At 39.3% G+C, this 26695-nt stretch overlaps 1 protein-coding gene across 1 annotated transcript in view; it reads left to right on the top strand.

Moving 5' to 3' along the window:
• LOC139730582 (uncharacterized) overlaps window positions 1-26695 on the top strand; it is a 51197-nt gene that overhangs the window by 15498 nt on the left and 9004 nt on the right. Inside the window, exons 7-14 of the mRNA XM_071641436.1 lie at window positions 834-1058; window positions 1647-3572; window positions 4462-4672; window positions 6028-6410; window positions 11748-11888; window positions 14147-14218; window positions 21412-21459; window positions 22355-22473. Coding sequence (XP_071497537.1) covers window positions 834-1058; window positions 1647-3572; window positions 4462-4672; window positions 6028-6410; window positions 11748-11888; window positions 14147-14218; window positions 21412-21459; window positions 22355-22473 — 3125 coding nt within the window. The remainder of the gene's footprint in view (window positions 1-833; window positions 1059-1646; window positions 3573-4461; window positions 4673-6027; window positions 6411-11747; window positions 11889-14146; window positions 14219-21411; window positions 21460-22354; window positions 22474-26695) is intronic.

Consider the following 26695-nt stretch of genomic DNA (forward strand, 5'->3'; position numbering starts at 1 on the left):
TTTAAATCCTAAAATCTTGAAGTTGAATTCAATGATAGTTGAGATAAAAAGTGGCAGTCAGCCTTATGTCATTAAAGTACAGTTGAAGCCCCTATTTCTTGGGCAGCCATTTTGCCCTCATCGTGTTCTGTAGCTTTCTTACTTACATGTCATTCCCTTGCTCATCTGTTCCTTTCATTTTCTTTTTTCTTCTTGTACTCTCATTTTTGTGCTTTTATCGTATATTTCTCTTATCTTTTCTCCTGCTTTTGATATCTTTAATGTTAATGATAATTGACCAAATCTGACCATAAGAATGTGTCAAAGGCTGACATTGAATACAACAATTTTATTATTGTCAACATGTTTGTTGTATTGAATTATTGCATTTATTGTAGAAAAGTTGAAGAAAGTGTATGTGGGTTCTATTTATGTATCTTTTATAAAGCACTTAAGAACTTCTGTATGAGTGCTATATGAATGTAATTTATTATCATTATTATTTAAGCTCGCCGCACACTACGCGACCTTACAATACACATAGGTCATATGAATCCCGACTGTTGGTTTGACGTCGTCAAACACCCAAGTTTCAGGTTGTGGGACTAGGTCGCATGACCTGATCGGAAGGTTTCAGCATGTTAAATTTTTCTCACATGGTCGCGTTTATAGCTAGGTAGCTGCTAGCTGCACGCACGCTCTGTGCTAAAGCGCGTGGGAGGCAGGTTGCAGGTCCTAAGGTCAGGTGGCATGACCTGGTCTCATGGTGGGAAGGTCGTACGACCTCAGATCATGTAGTGTGCGGCGGGCTTAACATCAAAGGGAGTCTTCTTTTATTTTTGTTGTTGTTTTAGCCAAGCACTGCAGATGGGTACTGGAGCCCCACCGTTGAGTCTCGGCCTAACGCTGAGGCTGAGATGGCACAGCGAGTCCAGTCGGAGCTGGAGGAGTGCGAACAGGTCAACCGGGAGCTGCGGAAACGCATCATCCAGCTGGAGAAGGACAACGACGAGATGCACCGCCTCGCCATGGAAACGGAGGAGAGGATGAGTGCGATGCAGTCGGAATTGGAGAGGAAGGTATGCTGGTGATGCTGCTCTCAGCTTTTCAATAGTATCTTGTTCTCTGAGGTGACTACGATGTAAAATTCACAGCTTTCCTTTTTAGTCATTGTTGGAATTGAATGGATTATTTAGTATTTTATTGTGACCACTTGTCACTTTACGTTGATAAAGTGGCAGCTCCTGGGGGGTGTTTCTTAAAGCTACTCGTAAAGTTACGAGTGACTTATGAGCGACTGGTGATCAGTTCTTGTGCTGAATTATGGAAATTCTGATAAGTATAGCACATCAGAACTGATCACCAGTCACTCGTAAGTTGTTCGTAACTTTACGAACAGCTTTATGAAACAGGGCCCAGAAGCCAAGAAAACTCAAATCATATGATCTGACTTGAAAACAAAATGGATTTTGGAAATAAAGTGCAAGAAATTATGATTTGTCATTGAAAGCTTACAGCCTGAAGAATTGTTTTTTCCTTCTTCTTCTTTTTTTTTTTTTTTTTCGGGGGGGGGGGGGAGGGGGATTACGTGGAATATCAGACATTTGTGGTGACAATTCACATTCATGTTCATTTCGGCATTGTTTCTTCTTATTTCTTGGGGTTAGGTACAAGAACTGCAGTACCAGTTAGAGAAAGCATCAAAGGAATCAATGGACGCCAAGGACCACCTGTCTAAGAAAGAATCAGACCTCCAGAAGAAAGTAGAGGAGGCCGAAAAGGTGAACAGCGACCTCTGTGACCGTCTTGAAGCCATCAACCTGCAACACGCCAGTCAGGAGAGGATGTGGCAGGAGTCGGAGCGAGCCCACAACACCAAGTTGCTCGAGGGTGAGCAACTCCTTGCTGAGGTGCGTGTGGAACTCGCAGGGGCAAGGAGTGAGCTCAACATCAGCCAGACGTCAGAGGCCAAGAAGGACGAGGCCCTCAGGGCGCTGGAGGAGAAGCTGAGCCAGATGGAGAACAAGAATGCAGAGCTCCTCCTGAAGATGGAGGGGATGGTGGACAGCAAGGATGCGGAGGTCGCCAACCACCTGCAGTCTGCCAATAAGGTCCATGAGCTGCTCGACAAGCTCTCTGAGGCAGAGGCAAAGAATCTGGAGGTGAAGGGCGAGAGGGATTCCCTGAGCCGCAGGGTGGAGCTCCTGGAGGACAACTGCAGCAGCCAGGAGAAGGAGATGGTGGCCAAAGTGGCAGACTTGGAGCAAGGTCTTGTTAAGGAGAAAGACAAGAGCAGGGTCCTCAATGAAAGCCTCAATAATCTCAAAACTGAGCACGCGGAATCAGTCAAGGAACTTCAGGGGATTGTCAACACACTGAGTAGTGAAAAGGATGATTTACAATCAAGATTAGCAGAACATGTGAAGCTCGTTGAGGCATCAAAACAGTTGGCAGAATCCAAAGAAAGTGATGGCATTCGAATGAAAGCAGAGTTAGAGAGTTCCCAGCAGAGATGGACTGATGCCCACAGGGACTTGGAGAGATTGAGGAAAGAGCTACATGCAGCAGGAGTGCAAAGTGAGGAATTAAAAGTGAGGATGAAGCACACTGAAGAGCTGTGTCAAGACAGGCAACGGGAGATTGAGGACCTGGAAAATCAGCTCAAGGACCACACCCAGAAACAAGTGGAAGATGCAAATCTAATCAGGTGTGAGAAGGAGAAGGTAGCAAACCTGGAGCGACAGCTTCAAGACGGTGATAGTCATGCTCTGAAAGTAAAGAAAGAAAAGGAATACATCGCATTGCAGTTTGAGAAAGTAATGCAGATGGTTAGTAAAAGTACGCCCTCTAGTGGCATATCTACCGAGCATCTACAACAGAGCAATTGTGAAACAGATGGAGGAATTGATGCTAGGACACATGTTCTTCAAACACAGATTTCACATGTCCTTGCAGAAAGGGATGATGCTCTCAAAAAGGTACAAGATGTGCAATCTACCAATGATATGTTGTCAACAGAGATCAAATCTTTGACTGAGAAGTCCTCGTGTGACTCCAAGAATGTTGCTGAAACTCGGGAACGAGTGGAGAGGAGTCAGGGGGAAGTGGCGTCACTGCAGGTGAAAGTAGACAGCATGGCACAGACACTGCAGAACAAAGAAAAGAGTCTGCAGGAACAGAACATGGAAATACAACAGCTAGAGGAGCAGATGAGGACACAGGTGGAGGAGAAGGAAAAACTGGAGGTGGACATCGTCAGAATCCGCTTAGCCATAGATGGCAAGGACAAGGAGAGAGACGAGCTGATCGGGGAGAAGACGAAGCTCGAGGTAAGGGCTGACGAGCTCCAGGCAAGTCTGAACACGATCCGGAAGGAGAGGGAAAGTTTGGAAAAGAAGCTCACCCAGCAGGGAGAGGTGATCTCGCAGCTGATGTTGGATGTGGAGCGGCTGAAGACGGAGAGGCAGGAGGCGGAGGAGTCCAAGGAGGAAGTCCAGAAGCTCCTGGAGAGGGAACGACTGAACTGCAGGAAACTGGAGGACACGGTGGAGGACCTCAAGCGTCTTCAGGTGGAGAGTGTCTCTCTTGAGCAGGTGATGATTGATCTGTGTTTGCACTTTTATGCTTTTTGCTATAACTATGAATATTATTGCAGTGCCTTTGTACAAATTTTGAGCTATGGAGTTATAGACTTATTTTTGTTACAGCCAAAGATCTATGTGACTGAGTGACAAAATACCAGTTTTTACCATCAATATGTGGTCACTTACCAGGTCAGGTGCATCAAATTCAGCCTTTGATTTATTTACCAGACTGCTGTAGGCTTTTCAAAATTCATAAGAACTGCATTTTGTGTTAGGACCTTTACATCTTTTTAAGAAGTTATGTTGAAATTGCAAGAAGTGTAAAGCATCCTTCACAAGTTCTTTGACCTAATGTAATTTCTTTCTAAACTTACATTTACTGTTGAACTTAATACATATTTTGATTTCAAGCTCATATAGCTTGAGAATTTTCTCATTAGATAGGAAAAGTAACAAACATCCTGATATCCTTTCTAACAGCAAAATTGTCCTACAGTTATGTTAAGACAAGAAGGCTTATTATCACTTTTATATTGCAAATATACTCAAATATTGTGTTAACCAACTTGAAACCAGTACTGTATAAGTGGTTTCTTTCACGGTGGTTTTATTTTCGCGCTTTTCGCGCTTTGAGGTTGAACCGCAAATTTAACACCACGCGAAAATGTTTTGAACTCGTGGCTTGTTACAACGTTATCATTACCGACCGCGAATTTAAACACACGCGAAAAAGTCGGCACCGATGGAAACCGCGAAAGTTTCTGTACGCGAAAGAAACCACTTTTACAGTAACTTGAATTTCAGTGAGTCCCATTTATGTCATAATTTTCCACATGATAATATGTGAAGTATGCCTGTAATTTGTCAGAGATGGAAACTGTCCCAAAATTTCCCCCAGGTGTACGAGGAGCGCAAGACGAAGATGATGCAGGAGCACGCAGACAAGGTGGAATTCCTGACGGAGCAGTTCCAGATGATGAAGGAGGAGCAGGAGAAGACCAGTGGAGAGCAGCTGCACTACCAGGAGCAGGCAGAGACCCTGGGCAAGGAGCTGGCAGTGCTCCGGGAGCAGTGCGAGACGTTGGAGACAGAGAATAGGGCTGTCAAAGGTAGTCTCATTCACAGACTTTTTGTGTCGCATCAAGATCATGGTGTGATGGATGACAGACTATGCTCCTGACGAGACAACACAGCTGTCCACAAGTCAAAGATGACTGTACTTACCCAAGAAGTAGAGTAATAGTGACCGCTCGGCTCAATACCTTCAAAAAGTCGCAGATTGGGACTCTCTGTAATGGACCAAAATAGTTCTTTGGGTTGACTGACTCAAATTTTTAAAGTTTGTCCTATGTGGGAGAGAAATTTCTCCTTTACCTTCTGTCAAAATTTTTTGCCTTGAAAAAAATCCAAAATCAAGATATAAGCAGTTTTTGTGGACCATATATATTTTTTTTTTTATAAAGACAGATGCTGTGGTCACTGTGATGTTCATGGTTTCTTCTGCACAGCAAGCCTGAGTGACCCTGATCTTTAAATCCTCTTATCTCCCTTTTCTATGAAACTGTACCTCCTATCTCTCTCTTATTTCAATCACTTTTTGAATGGTTGAGAATAGTCCGATTTTAAGAAGTTTTATATTATTTTAAGCCTAGAGCTTTACTCTTTTAAACTATGTAGAATAGTGAGCATTTAGGAATATGTATAGTCATAATTCCTGTTTTGAGATACTTTTCAGGATGAGAACTGTCGTAAAAAGACATTGCATATCAGTGGGTATTGAAGCTTCCATGAAATGTCAACGCATGGTAAACATCGTGTGCGTATATCATGTGACGAATCATTGTAATGCTCTAGAGAGAGAAATCGTGAAATTTGGGTTTGGTTGTATGTTATGTTTGGTTTTGTATTACATGGTAGAGTTCCTGTAACGACTTCCATGTTGTATTATTCAGTGATGATGCCATGACTTGGCTACTTTCATTGCACAGCATCATATTTTACTCCTGTGAGGATGTTGTAAAAGAGAAACTTATGAGGAGTAAATTTGTGCTGATTTCATGGCACATGAAACTAGCATAGAATAAAAGCATGTTGATTTTTATTTTATTATTATTTTTTTTTGGGGGGGGGGCTGGATGTAATATCACTTTATATCTTTGATTTCAGAGAAAATACATAGTAGGGATATTACTGTTATAATAGTTGTAGCTTTCTTCGTGTTTGCTAGTTCTGAGCATGAGTGACTTATGCTGGTGTAATGTGGATCAGTAACATTTAACTGCAGTATATGCTAGCAAAGCCCTTAACTGCTGTGGCATTGATGAGCTGTTTAAATATATGCCAAATATATCTCGACTCGCCAAGCTTGAAAAATTAGTCAAAATTGATTAGATTAGTGAAAAATTCCATGTTTACCTCACATTCTTCATTTTGTGCATTTCTGTTTTTATTTTCTCCGTCACAGAGAAGAACAATGACTTGAACCTGGAGATCCTACGCATGCAGGAAGTGGTGGAGCTGTCGCGGACGGAGCGGGATGAGATCTCGTCCAAGCTGGAGCAGGTGAGCACGGAGACCTCGCAGCACCTGCAGCAGACCAAGGTGGAGATGGAGCAGCTGCAGGGTAGGATCCACACCTCGGAGAAGGAAGGGGAGGAGAGAACGGGCGCCATCCGCACCCTGGAGGCGGAGCTCGAGGGAGAGAGGAGGCGGGCCGGAGAGCTGGAGGCGGAGCTGGAGGGAGCCAGGGAGGAGGTGGCCAGGGTGCAGAGCACGATGGAGGAGGAGATTGCTGCCCTCAAGTTCCAGCTGAGCTCAGAGGCCATGCAATACCAGCAAACACTGCAGGTAGTGCTTCTTGTATGTATGTCCATGTTTAAACACCCTTTTTTTTCCAGTCACAAGAAATTTGTTTGTCTTCATTGTTTTTTTGTTGCTTCTTTCTAATCTATATTTGTGTTATTCAGAAGCAATCGACATTTGTGCAGGTGAGTAATTGAATTGGTAAAATGATGGCATGTTTAAAACTGCAAATCTAACATGCAGTATGGTACATTAGTCCTTATAGCTGGATCCATGCTGGTACCATTTATACAGGCATTTGATCTTATTGTGAATCATTTCATTAACACCAACAGTTGATAATATACAAATAATGAATGTTTATGAGTGCATTGGACAGAATATTTAATGAGGTGAAAGATGAAATGATCTGCACCTCGTTGAATGGATCAATGATTTCATCTTTCTCTGAATGAAATATTCTGTCCTTTGCACGAATGAAAACATTTATTATTTGTTTTATATAATGCCTAAATAGATCTTGTCATTTGATGTTTTATGAATTTAGAAACAAGAGAGGAGGGACTTACATTTTGGTGTGTGTCACTGGTCCTTGGAGGTCAAGATGTTCAAAACAGTCAAACATGAACTTCACATAGAAACAGGCAATTATTTGAAACAAAATACAATTCAAACTTGTTTATAACAGTTCACTCCTAGGCATACCTTGAACTCCAAACACTGAATTTTAAGAACATATATTTACACTTTTCTGACTGAAGCAGTCTATTTGCTGCTTTTGTAGAAAGTTACGGGTCCATGAAAATGGAAGTGCTGGACTGAAGGTAATGTTGCATTTTGAATGCTGAAGTTGCATTCTTGGAGAATCAGCTGTTCTTTGGGACAACAGCCTGGGGCTCAGCTGACCGACTCTCAGTATTGCTGCAGTGCTGTGAGACTTGGTTCTAGCACAAGCAGTAGACGCTGTTTGCGCATTTTCTTGCATCATTTTGCAAGCGATCTTGCTACTCATTTCCTTCTTCCTGTCATTGCTTGTAGAAGCAAAGTGTTTTAGGGAGAATTCTGACCTGTGACCAGAAACGGACATGATATCACGGTTAGCAAAACCAGCATGATCCAGGACAGTAATTGTCATAGACTGTGGTTTGTGTTCTTTGTTGCGCAACCAGCTGCTGTGGTGATTGTTTTCATTTTGTTCCCAAGAGTGTTCACACCTGATGGACAGTTGGAGTACCATGGACCCTCTGCTGGAACAGTGGATTTAGGATGCTGCCATAAGCAGTCCAGTGCAGGATGTAACGCTGCTTTGTATGCCAGAAATGTTGAGACTGGGCATGTGAAAGAACCTGGAATCTCGTACATGTAGCCACATTCTTCATCCTCGTTTTTTGGTCTGGACTTACTAAGCGTGTCACGGTGTGTAATGTAACGAAGATTCTGCTTATCTGTGTGGAGTAAAAAGTCATCTGCTTGCATGTCCCACAGATTTTCACGTCCTCCGTGGGCGAAATATATCATTATGTCCAAGAAGACCTTGTTCTGCAAACCCTGTGGGGTTGTGATGTCGAGCACATCAGATGCAAGAATTTTGGTCATATCTTCCTCACTCTATATTGCGCTTTTGTGCTTGATATAGCCCTTTCCTGCCTTCTTCAATTTACACATCATTACTTTGTAAGTTTCCTGACAAAGATGGAACTTATTAGTGGGAAGAAAAAAAAGATGGAACTTATCAGATTTGTTAATGTCAACATCTCTTATGGTCTTAAAGTGACGATGTAGTCCGTACTTGATGCCGAACATTGACTTCTTCGTGTACAAACTTCCATCTGCTTTCCTCAGTCCAGCGAGAAATCGTGACAGAAATTTGTTGCCATCATGTTTGTTTGCCGACCGAGTCAGAGAGCAAAACAGAGGTTACTGTGTGAGGTCTAAGATCGTCAGTAGTACTAGTCACAGAGACTGCATGGCGATGCCACGCGCAATAGCTGTTTGCTATTAAAAATGCTAGCATGCTGGCGCAGCTGGTATGAAGCTTGATCGCTTCTGAGGGAGTGGAGAGTGAGCACTGTTAGTGTTTGTCTGAAATTTATTATATCCAGTGACTGGGGTAATAATAGTATGTATGTGCCTTGAGTTCAAGTTCAAGTTCAAGTTTATTTATTCATTTGTCTTTCTTCCAACAATAGGCAATATAACAATAACATAACAATAACATTGACACTTTCTTTCAAGAGTATATAGGAACAACAACAACTAATACTAAAATTTTTTGCAAATACATAAGTATATGATTACATGTACATGTGAAATGATAAAGAAAGGGTAACAAATATGTTGAGAAAGGCAAACGAGGAGACCTTAGTGAAGCATAGCTTGTGAGACAAGGTCCCTCAGGAATAAAAGAAAGAAAAAAATAAATTGTGTGTATATATATATATACGTAGTGGAAAAAAAAATAACAAAAAATACACAATTCCAAACGTAAACAGGGAATAGATAAGGGAGGCTATGTGTAATGGGGTGAAGGGAGATTATTTACATAAAACAAGGGTAGGAATGAAGGGAGGGGGTGGAAAGGAAAGATAAAAAAGGGTTATGTGAGACGATAAAATACATATACAAACACACACACCCAACAAAAACAAAAACAAACAAAGAAGCAAAAAAAAAAACAAACAAACAAACAAAACAAAACAAAACATATCAAAACAAAACAGAACATGACAAGAAGACAACTGGGTTTCAATTATATTATACATTGATACTTTCTTCTTTTTTTTTTAAGGGAAGTCTGACATAAAAGTATATGCATCTGTAATGTAACATACAGGACTTACTTTCAGTTATTGACATTAACATTGTTAACATTGTTTTAACGACATCACGAATCAACACAATAAGTATTTAAAAGATGAGACTTAAGCCTACGCTTGAAGGCTGATTTACTTGAAGTATGTTTAATGCTTGCATCAAGCGAATTCCAAAACCTGGGTCCAGTATGTACTAGCGTTTTAAGAGTAAATTGTGTCCTTGCACGGGTTAAGTGCAAACCTGAAGCCTGCCTTGTGTTATATCTATGAACATCACTATTTTTCTTAAAACGCTGTGCTAGTGCCAGTGGGAGTTCACCTGCATTAAGATCATACATTAGAGACCCTAACTGCATTAAATAGATATCTTCCACTTTCAGAATTTTATGTTGATGAAAGAGAGCATTAGTGTGAGTACGAAAATGTACATTACAAATTATTCTTATAACTCTCTTCTGGATCAAAAATAGCTTTTCATTTTGCGATTTTGAAGAATTACCCCACGCTACTATACCATAATTAAGATATGGAAGAATTAAAGTAGAATATAGGATAAACAATATTTCTTTGGGAATAACTCTTTTTAGTTTGCATATAACACCAGTATTTTGTGATACTGTAAAAGTGGATATTTTCGCGTGACTAATTTTTCGCGCTTGGCCGGGTCGGAAGAGTTTCGCGTGTTTTTAATTCCGCGGAATCAAGACATCACGCACAGGCACATATGGCAAGCAAAAATATTCGCGTGCTTTTATTTTCGCGCTTGTTTCTGGTTGCGCGAAATGCGCGAAAATTTGAACACCGTGAAAATTTCCACTTTTACAGTAAGAGCTTACAAATGTTATTCACATGTATTTTCCGATTCAGTTTGTCATCAATATACAGACCAAGAAATTTTGTTGAGTTTACTTAATCTAACGCAACTCCACCAAACAAAACATTTCCTGGTAATATTTTAACAGAATTACTAAAAAGCATATATTTGGTCTTCTGAAAATTCAATGACAGTTTGTTTGCATGAATCCAAGTTATGATATTACTTAGCTCAATATTAACTGTTTGTAAAAGGACCTGAGGATTCTCCTGAGATAAAAATATGTTTGAGTCGTCTGCAAATAAAATAAATGAGAATACATCAGAGCAATATTGAAAATCATTAATATATATAAGAAATAATAGTGGTCCAAGTAGTGATCCTTGTGGAACTCCACATGTGACATTTTGTAACCCCGATTTTGCATCATTCAGTGAGACAAACTGCCTCCTGTTAGATAAGTAGCTTGTGAACCACTCCAAGGCTTTCCCTCTTACTTCGTAATGAGATAACTTCTGTAATAAAATAGTATGATCAACAGTGTCGAAAGCCTTGGAGTAATCCAGAAAAATACCAACTGTGTGCATGCGATTATCCAATGCCGTAGAAATTTTATCAATAAAATGTAAAATAGCATGACTTGTGTGCTTTTCACGAAAACCAAATTGAAAATTGGAGAAGGTTTGGTTCACGTTAAAAAATTTCACCGTCCTGACATATATAAGTTTTTCAAGGATTTTGGAAAATGTGGATAAAAGAGAAATTGGACGATAATTACTCAATAACTGGGGATCACCTTTCTTAAAAATAGGTATCACCTTCGCTATTTTCATATTCACAGGGACAATACCATCATTCATTGATAGATTAAAAATATGTGCAAGAGGTTGAACAACCCCTAATATAACATTCTTTATCAAATCATTTGAAATACCGTCATAACCTGGGCTCTTCCTCTTTTTAAGGGAATTCACAACATTAAAAAGTTCTTCTTCATTTGTTGGGATTAAAAATAAACTACGTAGGTTTGGTTCCCGTAAATAATCAGAAAACATCTTCTCGCAGTGAGGCACTGCCCTTGACAGACTGGGACCAATACTACAAAAAAAAAATCATTGAATTTATCAACAATGACATTTTTATTTTCAATTAGTTCACCATTGATTCTAATGTCATGTATACCTGACTTTTTCTGAGTGGGTTTGAATATATTTCTAATAACTTTCCATGTGTCTCTGATATTATTAACAGTTGAGTGAAACTGATCAGAATAATACTTCTTCTTTGCTGTGCGCAGAGTAGAAGTCAAAGTGTTTCTATAATCAGCATACTTTCTATACGCAGATTGTGATCCTGATATTTTATTTTTATAATATAATTTATTTTTTCTATTAATTGACCTTAATAATGAGTTAGTGATCCATGGCATTTTAGGAATTTTCTTACGGTTTTTACCAGTACTTTGACACAATGGTATGCATTTATTGTACAGCAACAAAAACTTATCCCAAAAATTATCAAAAGCACTTCCAACATTTTCATCAGTTAAGACTTGACTCCAATCAGTTTCAATTAAGGCTTCTCTAAGTTTAGCAATATTATCCAGGCTGCTTTTCCGAATAAGCTTGAGGGCTTTACAGAGTGGATTTGGTGCGATATTAGTAACATAATATTGCTATTATTCTGTCTGCTAAGGCTTTGTATACACCAGAGATGACTGTCCCATACCCTGTCTTATATTCTCTCATTTTCCAGAGTTATCAGGAGCAGGAGACTGAAGTGAGACTGTTAAAAGCCGGCAAGAGTGAGCACGAACAGACGATCAGCGAGCTCAGGATTGAGCTGACGACGCTGAAGCAGAAAACCAACCAGGACAAAGTCAGCTTCCAGAAGAAGGTAAAGAAATGATAATACAAATTTGCTGACTCACTGCAGATTTTCTTCTTTTTTTTTAATTAACTTTTAAGTACTTAATGAGCTGATAATAGGCTTTGATGTTTTGTTTTGCAGCTTTATTATCAGCAGTTTGTCATATTTAAAGAGTCAACAAATGTCTGTGTGAACGTTTAGCACTTCAGCCAAACCCACCACAACATACAGATGTGTGTACACACACACACACCCTTAGACAACAGGGTAGAGATGACTTTCTGTTTGCAGCAACTGAATTTCCCCTCAAACATAAATCCTCCCCCTCAGAAGAAAAATGAAAACAAAGAAATTAAAGATATATAATCCAAGATACGCTATAAATTCAGAACAAGAAGGTCGTAAACTTCCTCTCTCCTGCTGACACTTTATACTTTTGTTTTACTGTTGAACCTGATATACTCTCTTACCAGGATTCACATGTCATGTGTTGTTACAACAATTTTAGATTTTCACAGGAAACTATATCTACCACTATCAGTATCATAATGACCATTTTTAATGCTTGCTCTGCCAAAGCCACAACTGTGCACCTAGTAACCTTGCAAGTCCAAGTCCTGTGAGTTTGAAAATTATCTGACCAGGCAAAAAGGTTTTTAATCTCACTTTTTCCTTTTGATGAGAAAGGCACAATAAACTTGGTCAGTGTGAGATAGTGGTGGCCTTTCTTTGTGAGTAGATACAAATTGTGTACTTTCACGTCTATGTGAAACAGTAATAGTGTCTCAGTATGATCCGCTTTTAGCAAAACTTCAGCTGCTGTGTGTTTCGCATAAGTGCAAGAAGGACACTAGCTCTGTATGGACTCTGTGTAATTCTGCCTGTTCTAGTTACCCCCTCCCCCCCCCCTCCAAAAAAAAAAAAGAAGAAGAACTGTTGACCTTCACTAGTTTTCATTTGACATCCTTCAGTCCCAGCACTTGCTTATGAAAGATGCAGTTCTCACAGTGAACATATATTATCTGTTTGTTGATTCTGTCTTCCCCATGTGCGTAGACTTCAATATCCCAATATTCCGGTTCCTCACTCACTGAGTGACATAATACGTTAATATGATAGATGATCTTGCCTCTCAGCTGGTGAAGACAACTCCATTTGCCCCCATGCCAAAATCTTATACAAGTTTCCCAGATACTGTAAAAGTGGATATTTTGGCACAAGTAATTCTCCCTATCGCGTATAGCTCTCCGAATCTGAACCTGTTTGGCACTCTAATTTTCTTACTTTTAATTCTTGGGATCTAGATTGCTGGTTATGAACGTGCAATGTGTAAATGTATGCTTTATGCACATTGCATGCCGAAGTACTAGCTAGCATTCATGGATAGTATCAAATTCTGTCTTATAATCTGGCGAATGATAGAGTTATTTTCTACTCTGTAACATTACATTTGATAAATGGGATTCTTTTGCAAAGTGGCCTAATGCTAGACTGATGATGCCAAACAATGAAATTATGGAAATTATCCATGGATGAAGGACTTGAGGTGGGTGAAGTTCCCAACAGACAAAGTTTAGCGGAGAGTGTGGAAAAATCTGCTGTGCAGGAAAGACTACTTTAACCTGAAGTCAAACTCGTGTATTTGTTCCAGACATTTCCAGAAAGGAACGTATGATCAAAGATTCTATACTACGTAGGATCTTTGGTAGATTTTCCAGAACCGCAAAACCGGAAGTATACGTCCCAAGAGTAATTGATCAGATATCAATATCACGAGGTGATATCGCTTAATATTGACTATATGCAATAGGGAGAATTGTTTGCTTTCAGCTGCATATAAAGATGAATTTTGCATGTTTTTAATTCCGCGGAATGAAGACATTAATTAATGGAATTGTAACAAGCAAATATATTTTCATGCTTTTATTTTGGAGCTTTGTGTGAAGATTTCCACTTTTACAGTATATATTTCTTTCTCAATAATGAATGACTGTATTTGAATTTTTCTTAAGTCATGTCTTTTGCAGTATGTGATTGCAAAGGCAGAATATTTGCAGAAAAAAAGTCAGTTTGTTCCCTGTTTTCTAGATATTTTGACAGCGCTGAAACTGTTTCAGTGCATATTGGTAAGTTTTCTTCATTTCTCCGATGCTAAGAGTGACATGAAACAATGCAAAGCTATTCTTGCCTTGTATACATGTAGGCCTCTAGTCTCTAAAAATGCTCTAATAAACAAGATAAACAGTACCAGTATTAAAATGCTTTTTCCCCCCCAAACCTATCAGCTCACCGAGCAGGAAAATGAAATAAATCGACAAGAACGGCAGATCAACATACACCAAGAGAGTGTGGAAGAGGTAAAGGGCTAGTTGAGTCGCTTGTGCATAGCTTTGTTTAGCATCTCCTTCACTGCATGCATGCACCTTTCCGCAATGTGTTGTCATGTATATATATGTACAGTATGTAGATTCTTTTCTTTAGCACGCAGCATTTAGACAGCCGTGCCACTAACCTCTTTCAGATTTATGCAGCGTTTCCTTGGGTATTCTAACCCGGACTGCTTGCAGTGGTGAATGAAATTGACCTTGTGCCATGTTTTTAATGAACTGCATTAATGACATCTTTTTTTCTTGCAGAAATTTCTCATATCATTCACACGTTTTAGAGGTATTGTGTGTATGAGCCAGATGCTGTGAAGAAAAACACCTCCAGTTTTGACACAGCTTGTCAATTTTAGCCTGATGTATTATTATCCACATTGCCAACGTGAACTTTAATCACCAGTTAATATTAAAAAAATTAATAGATAAAAGAGCTCTGTCAAGACTTGACAGAAGATGATATATACATGCAGAAAAATTTACTGCTATATGACACATTTGTGAGAGATGCAACAATGGCATACTTTTTTCATTTCTAGACTTATTATCCATGATAAAATTGCCATATCTTCTCTTTGTTATGAGATATTTTCCAGTCATTTAACCACATTATTATATCACTGACATCACATATTAAACAAGGGACCATACCATTTTTTTTGGGGGGGGGGGGAGGGTGAAGGTGGGATCGAGATTGTCCACATTTCACTTGCTATAGCTACAAGACTTTTATTTCAGCCAAATGCAATTTAGAAATGGCGCAATATATGAAAAAATATTGGTGTGGCATGTATCTAATATACATCACTTTTCTGTTGAAAGACCCACAAAATCATATTTATGCGGTGTGCAAAAAAAAAGTCTTGACCGCACATTATAAAAAAGAAAAAAGAAAAAAAAACTAATCGCACATAGGTACTGCATTTAGTATGAAGTTCAGTGATTCAGTGATGTAGATATCTATGATTCTTGATCAGCGTGCTTACAGTCGTTTTTCATTTTAATTTACTGGATGAAATTTTTCTAGATCAGCCATTCTGAAGAGATTTAAAGAAGAGTTCCATTTTTTTCTTCTTGTTCACATTCAGTTTTTGTTACTCTTACTCACTCACTGTAGTGAGAGAGTGCGATGTGGCAGTTTGACAACAGTTTGAATGTCTGATACGATACATTGAACATTTAAGGACATAATTACCATTATCTGTAATAATTTCTATATAATCCAACTTTAATGAATACATGATATGTCTCAGGCATGATATCTTGAACCCCAGTGCATGAAAAGCTGCATCTTGCATGTCTCGTCACACAATGCAAACGACATTACAGATGTGTCATTGATTTTGCGAGACTGTAGCATACATGTGCAGAAATTTTGGATTTAGCAGGACAGAAATGTCTAGTGAATATCCATAGAGCAGGGAATTCCCATTATAATGAACTTTAAGTATAATTGGCAAGCCCACACATAGAAGCAATGATAGCCAAATGTATATATTTATACCAAGCAGCATTTTTGTTATATCAGTCACAATGTGGTATAGTTTATGACCTCATACACCCTGACTTCAAGGGCACACAAGCAAATTGTGTTTTCATGTAAATTGAACCGGACAGCTGTACTGTCGTATAAATCATGTATTTCATGCCTGCATATCTCACAAATAGATTGATGTCTGGGAAATTGAACTATCAATTCAAATGAATGATTCTTGTACCAAGTCGTTTCCTGTCTCACAGTCGGGAGACAACTGATTCGAGTCCAACACCAGCTTTTTATCATGGCTTTTACTCTAAACACGATATGATTGGTGCTTATTTATGTAGATGAAGGGCAATCTATCAGTCAGTTGCTATTAACGTACACTGTATATCGAGTCCAGGAGTCATTTTGCTGCAGAAATTACCCTCTTGTAATCATCAAATTGGCAACTCACAATTTTACTGCAAATGGGCAACTCATAATTTTATTGCAAATTGGCAACTCATAATTCAGAGACTCCAACTCTCCCGTTTTCGACGGGAGATCTCCCGCCGAAAACCCATTTTTGCAAAATTTCCCGTTCTCCCGTTTGAGATTTAATTTCTCCCGCTCTGGCTCTTTGTCTCCCGTTGGAAAGGATTTCTTACATATTTCTATCGTATGTTGACAAATAAGCCTTAGATAGCACCAGAGAGCATCTAAAACCCTGGGAATTTCGCGCTTCGCACACATCAACTTTGAGTCTCCCGTTTGCTAGGGGTTTCAGTCGGGAGAATCTCCAGATCAGAAGGTACTTTGGGTTGGAGTCTCTGATAATTTTACTGCATATCCTGTATTGGAACAGAAGTTATGGAACTAGTAATATTCATCAAATTTGCACAAATCAGCAAAAGAAATATTCAAATGTTGCCAAATTTGCAACAGAGCATTAAATTCACTGACTAAAAAGGATGTATTATAAACTTTAATAGCAATTTGGAGAGTCTTGATAATTTTGCAACTGAGATGAATAATGGTATGTTGCCCAAATAGGGCTCAATGAAAGAGAAGGTTTTGCATTCTACCTTTTTTTATGAAATGCTAGCAATGAATAAGGTATGGTGTGATAAAAGGATATGGCATCCAAAAAAAAAAAAAAAAAAAAAAAAAAAAAAAAACAGAGTTTATGTGCATGATGGGAAAACAAAATGTTAGAATTATATACCACCATGGTTTGTTGGTAGTCAAACACATAAATTGCAACCCTATTATTATATGGCCATGAAAAATGTTCATGTCAAAATGAGATTGTCATTTTCGTTTTGTGATCAAGATTTTTTTTTTGACTAAGTAATGCCTTTGTATACATGACTTGCTGTGTTCTCTTTGATTGCAAGCAAACATTTGCGATATTAATGCCAGTTCTTCCCCAAACTTTGAGAATTTATGCTATTTATTTGTCCTAATTCCATTTAAAATAGGGAAGGAGGTGTAATGAGAGTAATGCTACGAAAAAAAAATCACAAATTTGTAGAATATAAAGAAATATCACAATTATGCAAAAATATGAAATGTTTTGGAGCATCCATATATAATAGCCATACAGACATGCACAATTCTTTTATTTTAATTTTAAGAATACCTTCGGGTAACATCTCCCATTCTCTATAGCAGAATTATAAAATAGCAATATTTGAGAGCATCACTCCCTTGCTGAAGCACACCATCACACGCACTGCTACAAAAATGCACACAGATTTTAAGTGCATCCATTAAAGGCACGCTTATAATGCCATGCCAGGCGGATGAATGACTCTCAGATGTTAACAGCCATCTTCAGGTAGTCTTTGGTTGCATTTAAACGAGCTGTTCATGTTTAGTGTTGGCTGTAACATTGGTATTAGTTTCCTGGGTTCTTCACTTCCTCCCTCCTGGGCATGAAAACTCTCTTATTAGGCGCGGTCAGACTGGCAAAACATCGCAAAGTTTAAGATTACGATCTTTAAGATCTCGAAGTTTTGCCAGTGTGACCGCAAACTTCCCGCGAAACTTCTCGATCTGTTTGCGGGCGGTGTCTCCGAAGCGCGAGGCCATTGTCATGTACAGATGTGCATTGTTACATCACAATCACTAGCCATCGGACGGCGCACTCTTTCTTGCGCGCATACGAATGGCCCAAACTTCGCGATCTTAAAGGGGATGGCTAGTAATCGATCAGTGGGAATCAGTGGGAATGCTGGAGGATGATTGTTCCAATCCTTGTGGGATTCATTTAAGAGTACATTATATATCTATTGTTGTGTGAAAATCATTTGCTTCAGAATGGTCTCATATTCAAGTAATGTGCAGTTTAATGTTTCCAGGTTAGCGTCCCTGGTCAGTGACGGGGCATTAATCTGCACATTACTTGAATATAAGACCGTTCTGAAGCAAATAATTTTCACACAACAGTAGTATATGTAGTGTACTCTTAAATGAATACCACAAGGATTGGAACAATCATCCCTCAGCATTCCCACTGATTCCCACTAATCGGTTACTAGCCATCCCCTTTAAACTCCGCGATCTTTTGCCAGTCTGACCGCGCCTATTGTTGACCTCTGGTCCACACCACCAATTGTGATGAATTGGCAGTCAGCAATATGCCGCTGTATGAAATTCAAGCCTACCTGTTTTTGCTCTATTCTGCCTGGATGACTGACAGGTGATCTTGTATTTTTTGTTACATATCTCGCACTCAACTTTTACATTTAATGCAACAGAGTGTAGATATCTTGACCTCCATTCACTTAACTTGATTATATCATGGACAGTTTACTCTTAGGGGCACCAAGTCAAGGATTGTACTCCCTGTCCACTGTGACAATAGAACCTAAAAGAATTATTTCCCTTTTTCCCCAGGACACTAAACAAAAAGAAAAAGCAAAAACACACCATACTAGTAACTATTATTACCCGTATCAGGCATCTGAGCTGTGGTTTTACAAAATTGTATTTCCCTCGTACTACGCGCGAGATTACATGCCAGCAGAGAGAAGAGGAGCAAATTTTCCATATTCCCCGCTTTGGCAAACGCCTATGGGATATGCGTGTTAAATACGTGGGGAATATAGCATCCAGGCACTTGAGCTCCCGGTGATGAAAATTTGCTGTTGATGACAGTTTCTCACGAAGTAGTTTTGCGACAATGGGCAAATTCCCATAGGTTAACGCGTAAAACTAAAGGACGATCGCTGTTACTGTGTGAGCCTTGCTGCTTCTACGCGCGCCGCATACCCAAGTTTCGCGATTGAGGGCAAATTCCCGCAGTTTAACACGTAAAAATAGGGGACGATCCCTGAGCCTGTGTGAGTTGGCTGTTATACTGGTGGTTATACGGGCGTGCCGCGTTCCTGAGCTGTGTATAGGGATGTAGCGCGCAGTGTGGTGTAGAGCCAGCTCGAGCTCGCCGTGGCACCGAGTGGAAAATTGTTACCGTGAATTCATTGGGAAGTTGTAAAAAAATACATTGTAATGATTCATTTGGCGCTCAAGATGCCTGAAATGGGTAATGATAATGATATGGACTGTCTGCTTTCGGGGGATACAGCATTAATTGCCCTCACAAGAATTGTATTGCCCTCGTCGAATTCTAGTTCAGGCAATAAATGTTGTATCCCCCTCAAGGCCAGTCCGTATTATATTATTTCCTGCAGTATTTACCCTATACTCCATTCACATTAAATCTGACAGCCAGTTATAATTGTACAACTTGACTCTACCATTGGACAATGAAAATGCATACATATTCTTTGGGACAGTAGCCTCCCAGTTCAAGTAGTTTACTCTTCTATGTAATAGTTTTTGTGGGTATTTTTGTGTGTGTGGCAGTGGTGGTTGGAAAGGGAGATGAGAGATTTTTTCACACATTCTAGATTTATGTGGAAATGGCTACTAATATGAAGACACTGTCATTGCATTAAGTCTTACTGACAGTTTCATCTTACTGACAGTTTCAACAAATGCATAGATGAGCATATATACCATATGTGTCCCCCCCAAAAAAAAAAAAAAAAAAAAAAATTATAGTAATTACAACAGGACCCTCCATAATGATAACTTTAAAAATGGTGAATCATTCCAAATACAATTTCAGGGTATGAAACTTATTACCTACATCCTACAGAAAACCCCATCTGATTTGCTTCAGTGGTCAAAAAGAAATGGGTATTTTTGTATAGCATGTCAGGAACCCCTTCCCTCCAAGTTTTGTTTATTTTTTCCACATTAATATGCAGTTCCAAGAGCATCCAAGTGCTAAACTTGAAAGAATCATACCCATGACATGCTTTACAACGATCCACATTTCTCTGTGACCACGTAACCAAATTGAATTGGGTTTTCTGCAAAATATAGCTTAGATGTTATATTTTAAGACCCTGAAGTAGCATTCAGACAGTTTAATCATATTAGAAGTTGCTGTACGAGCTGAAATTTACGCATACAGATATTTTCGCGAATTGCTACTTGGAGGACATTTTCGCGTGTTGTTAATTTTGCGGTTGCGAGGGTCTAACTGAACTTACTTATTTGCGTGTTGTTATTTATGCGTGTTGTTATTTTCGCGGTTCAAAGGCGATTCGTGAAATTCGCGAAAAGAAAACCACTGCAAAAATTTCAGCTCGTACAGTATCAATGCTAAAGTCCTATTGTAATTTTTAGTTTTTTTTTGTTTTTTTTTTTTGGGGGGGGGGGGGTAAGGACATTCTGTATATGTACTCTGTGGGTGGACTTTGAGATGCCTAGTTTCATCAGTAGATTCCATATAGTCGCACTTAAGGCTGTAATGACCAGAAAGTGAACTCGCACTGATTGTTCAGCAAACATTGATAGGGAGGGTCTGTGATATGGTGTACATACCAGGTACGGATTATGCATTGTTTATTAGCATATTATACATGTCAACACCGACTCCATGCTGGTTATAATAATGTGCATACCAACTATGGCATATTAGCCAAGAAACTCCCCCAAAATGCATACATGTCCCAATCCTCCTAACCTAAACTGACACTTTCCCTGATTATTTTGATAAAGTCAGATGATGGAGATACTTGTCCTTATTGCATATTGGTGCACCCATGATCATGAATGTTGGATGTTGCACATTTATCAGTTCAAAATATATTACTCAAGTTTGAAATCAGAAACTTGAAATCAGAGGTTGAGTTATTGGACGTGCAGCATCTGAAGTGTTATGCCCTTTGACCCCTGTAAATAGCCTATTCTAAAGGTAGACCCACAGTATGCTGTGGTTCCCATAGCAATCTTCGTGATTGTTCGGTCCATATGTTGGCCACTTTGTGTGTATTACTTTAAATACACACAGACAGTGTGTAGACATCCCTTCCTCCCCCCCCCCCCCCCCCCACACACACACACAAAAAGAGCCCAATGAAACAAAAAAATGCAAGCAAAAAAGGACTCCCAAAAAAGGAGTACAAAAAACAAAAATAAAAATTGGGGAAGCACTGCAAGCATAGTTTCAAGTTGATTATTTTCATTTTGTTTTCTTTTGACTTTTGTTTATTTTGATTTGATTTGTTTTGTTTTTTGGTTTTGCTAGTGCTATTTTTGAATGTGGTTTATGTCATTATCTTCAAAAGTTGATATTCTCATATGTATCAATTTTATATGTGTTTCTATTACTTTTCTTTTATTTCTGAAGTTGTCAAGATGTCTCGAGGATGAGAAAAGAGCAAGGACAGACTTGCAGGTGAGTTTCTGGCCCATCCAACTCACACAGATGACAAAATCCTATAAAGAATATCCTTAGAGAAACATAGAGTGGCATATGAAGAGCCCATTCATCAAAAACACTTTTTAACATTGCTTCCACAACAATTTGTTGGTTGAGAAAGAAAAGGGCATTATGTGCAGCTAACCCTATGGCATTAGTGGCACCTCAAAGCCCTTATCTTTCTCAACCAATGAATTGCAGTTACCATGATAGCAATAATTTAATGCCCACAGTTAATATATTTTGGCCTGGTTTCTGAACTTTCTGATTGCAATGATTATGCACTGCAATTGTTTTAACTGTTCGAACATGTAATGGGGGATAAGATACATGTACAGTTAATAAGCAAAACCAAACAAATGTTAACATAGAATTTTACCTGCCTAGTAACAAAAATCATCTAACACAGAATCCATTTGGAATCTCTCATTGGCCGTTATGACTCTTTGGCCCGGATTCAGAAAGGTAGTTTATATTATCAATTCTGTTGTTTGCATTTAATACATACAATGTGCGTAATAAACAAACGCAAAATACTGAGGCATGCTTTAACCTGTTGAGGACGGACTGATTTTGCTACAGCACACATTTCCCATAGACACATGCCCGAGTATATTCAGGACTCATCCTCAACGGGTTAACATGTGCGTGCCAATACACATTTATTATGCAATGTCCAATTATCTGATGCACATTTACGCAGACGAAATTTGCATAATCCATGCACAAAATTTAAACTAAATTTGTGAATTTGGACTAATTCTCTGATGCCCTCTTGAGAGCAATATTCTAGAGGATCAAGTGATGCATGTTTTCTCAGCTGGCCTCACTCATTCACGCTGTCTTTCCCCGTCCCCATCATGTCACTCAGGCCGAGGTGACAGTCCTGCGTACCGAGAATGGTAGCAAGATGGCGTCACTGGAGGAAGAACTGGCCCAAGCACTAGACGACAATGAGCAGCTGAAGAAACAACTCATCAAGGTCATCAAGTGAGTGTGGTTCTGTCCTGGGTGCCCATTTCATATAGAGATTTTAAATCATAATCAGTTACATCGAGTCCTGTTGCCATAGTACAGCAAAATCCTATTAAAACGAGGTTGCTAGGGGCACTCTGGAAATGGAAATTTTTCAGGAATGCTGTTAATTTTTCACGCTCAGCTGAAGAAGATGAATTTCACATGTTTTTAATTCCACGGAAGCAAACCATTGAATAGTGTTACATACGGCATTTCATATAACATAGTGCTAACATTCCTGTGGAGATGTACAAAGAAATCTCTTAATTTTTTGGAAGATGCATGGAAGCATAACAGCTTGTACATCTCTCACAAAAGTCACAAAGGCAGAATGTTTGTATCAAGAGCATGGTGGAAATTCTGACTCTTTGTTGTTAGCCAGAACAAACAAAATTTCTGTGAAAGCAGCAGCGTCCCGTTCAAGTGCAACAAAAAGGCAGCTTTGAAGTGCTTAGAGGATGGAATGTTGTGTGGAAGCCATAAAAGCTGTAATTTTTGCGTACAATTATTTTTGCGAATGAGGAGGTCACAGACATTTTCGCGAGATTGATTCATTAAGTTTGCAGATATTAAACCCTCATGAAAATGATAGCTTTTACAGTAACTGACACCTTAATAGTGACTGGATTGTACTCTTGGCACAGAGGTCAACATAGAGACTAACCCTGCAATGAATAGGCACTATGTTATTCCCCTGATCCGTTTTGAATCATATCGGTCATGTGTGGCCGTCCAATGGTTACACTTGAGTGGCTTCGTCTTTCATACATTATGGTCAAGACCAGAGGACTTGACCAGTGCCAATATAGAATACACACACACACACCCACACAAAACTAGCTATTTCTGTCTGTTGTGCGTTGGCAAGCAAAGGGTTAACCTGTAAAGGCCTGGAGAAAACTTGCTGCAGAAATTATCATCATGCCATTATTGAGCTGGTTCTTTTGAATATCATCACATATCTTATATTGAAGAAAGGTTAGATTGAACTGGTCATTCATTCATTATTTTAAGTTCATTTAGATTCATTTAATTAGCACAAAATCAAAAAGGAGTGCCAAAAGATGGTGCCAAAATTTCAGAGAGAAACAGGAACATAGCATTACAGAGATGTGTTGCCATTTTAAGACCCAGTACAGATCTAGCGATTGAGATGCTAATTAAAACTCTGCAACCAGAACAAACTGTCACATATGAATGACAAAGGGATCAAATGAAGGAGGATTTCTCACTGTACCATATGGAGCCCTAAGAATATCATATATGCTTTAAAAAGATCCTAAAAAGATTCTAGCTATCTGGTTGGTCGATTGCTCATTCATGTGACATGCAGGAAGAAATGCCATTGGTCACTGTCGCTGTTGAGCGTGCAGTTTTTGTCTACCAATTTTGAATATTATACACTGATGTCACCCATTTACCTGACTGTACTACAGTGTTGGGCTCATGATCAACCTGTAGTTTTTGCGCCATTGCACGCCTGTGATGTCACAACATACATATTTTTGCCCGCACACTCACTCACTTACTGTACTGTCATCAACTTCAACCAATCACTTTCGTTTGTGACTATCACCATGCCACAATACAATGTACAACCATTTGTCTTTCATGGAAAATGGTTGCCATTTCTGTGTTGTACCGGTATTCAAGAATCAGTGTAGACCACATCCGTTGATATATGAGATGTTTTATGAAAAGAAATAGGTTGTGATCTTTACTCATGAGATTGGACAAGATTTTGCATTTGGTGAAATCTTGGTACCATTGCACTCATGACCATTCACTATTTGTATAATGTGTAACATTCAGACGCAGCACCAAACAAATGAAATGTGGTTTCCATGAAGTGATGAGCTGACTTAAGTGGGTGTACTTAAGATCGTGGCATCACATATCATATGCTTATATAGAAGCAGACAAAGCTTAAAGTATAATTCCCCCCTAAATTGGCTGTAATGAACAGAATAGAATGAAACAAATAGAATGGGTGAGGTTTTCGCTGAAGCCGGGCCCTAAACAAGACAGTTATTGAATTTCAAAGTTTCACATGCATACTTTCACTTCAATCAGTTGTTTGGAACTAAAAGGGAAAGTCTCAGATTGCCTCGTTTGGCATGCCTTGGCAAGACTAAACTTGAACTGAAGGCCTGTCATGTGACACTGTGTCACTCTTCTTGGTCGTATGATGTCTGACTAAGGTGTTGTTGGATAGGTCTGATTCATTTTCACACTAGAAACACTTGCCACTCGTTTCCCCAAAGGTGTAAAGTAAGAACTGTAGACCAGTGTAAAAGAAAAGCTATAGACCAGTGTTTGATATTCAAAGAGATGTAAGATCAGTGCAAGAAAAGAAATTTAGCCCAGTGTAGAATAAGAGATACAGCCCTGTGTAAATTAAAGAGATGTACACATGTAGACCAGTGCAATATAAAGGATTTATACAACACCTCAGAATGATGTCGAATTGTGATTGGCCAAGAACATGTCACATGACATTCAATAGAAAATACCTACCAAACTCATTGAGAGTGACAGCCATACAATAGGCCCCTGGCATGGGCCTATTGCACGGCTCGAAGGTACTATAGCATGGCTTCGTGGGGGGCTACTAATGCATGGCCGCTCACAGAGTTCTGTGGCTCACAGCAGCAAAGCGCCAGCAAACTACATTGTACGTGCTGGCCGGCTGCGCTGCGATGCGCTGCCGGTAAACAGACCAGTCGCGGCGGAGTACTGCAACGTTAACGTGTACGCGCAGCTACTTTACCTCGTTGCATGTTCACGTTTGCGGCCTACCTACTGCTGTGTTTTTAGTTTTGACTCTGATCTGCTACGTGGACCACAGTGATCCCAAAATCAAGACTTCATTTCAAGTTGAGAAACCGTAATTTGATTATTTTTCTGTGTTTTTATACAAAATCATTTTCGGAAATAGAAAAAGTCTTGACCTACTACTAGATCTACCGACATCTCAGATCGGCTTAACAGTCAGGCCTAACTCGATCTAACGTTAGCGTAGAATGGGTACAGACCCTGCAGAGTTTGTGATTCCTGTGACTGTGTGGTCGAATCATGACGAGTGTTTGAAAGCAGTACACAGGGTGGTTTACAATTCTCGGCCTAATTGTTACATTTATTTTTGGGCCTTCCTGAGTTAGCGGTCACTAATTTAGTACTGTGATTGTGGACAAGGTGTTGTATAAAACGAATAATTTATGATTTTGTTCGTGCATTGGGGCACGTAATACCGCACTCGGCGCGAGATTCGCCACTGGTCTATTCAACGCGGCGCTACGCGCCTTGTTGAATAGACCAGTGGCTTATCTCGCGCCTCGTGCGATATTCGTGCCCTATGCACTCACAACTCATAAATTATTCGTATATTAGACCAGTGTAAAATATGAGATGTAGACCAATGTAGAATATACACTTAACCAAAGACATTCAAATCTACCTGACTTCAGGGTTAATTAGGTAGCTTTTGCATTGAAATGAGGAAAGAGTTCTGTCTGTACCATCACACAAATGAACTCTCATAAATGTTGACCTCCTTGTTCGAGGCATTAATTGGCAAATAGTTTTGGTTTCCATGCATATCCTGTTTACATTGATGCACACAGTGAGTAATAACAACACAATCAGTCTTGCACATAATGTGCCATGTTCATAGATGCATGATTGTAATGCCATGCCAAGTTAAGATGTGCTGTCAGTATTTGTGTGTGTCACAGTGTCATGTTTATATAATGATCACAGTTTTGATAATATTAAAGCCTAAAGGCCCATTTACACCAAACACAGTAATGGCAATGGTCTGGTTTTTTGCTATGGTGTGCCAAAAGGAACCATGTCTGGTTCTGTTACAATATCACTTCCCCGCTAATAATTTTGTTGCAAAATTAATCTTCAACTGGTGATTTTCTTGCCCTTGATTTTGACATAAGAATAACATTTTGGGTGATTTTGTGCCAAATTACTATTTTTTTTTTTTTAACAGAACCAGACATGCTTCCTTTTGGCGCACCATAGCTAAAAAAAACCCAGACCATTGTCGTTACCATTCTCGGTGTAAACGCGCCCTAACTCTTCTCTTTCGATCACATTTTGGACAGTGCTGATTCTGTCTGTCTCATGTCAACATCTTTGTACTGTGAAGAGTGGCGATGTGTGCCCTATTGAATAATTGATGAGC

The sequence above is a fragment of the Diadema antillarum genome, unplaced genomic scaffold (genome assembly GCF_040938485.1).
Source record: "Diadema antillarum isolate AM-2024a unplaced genomic scaffold, OU_Dant_1.0 seq00000321_RagTag, whole genome shotgun sequence".
Taxonomy (NCBI): Eukaryota; Metazoa; Echinodermata; class Echinoidea; order Diadematoida; family Diadematidae; genus Diadema; species Diadema antillarum.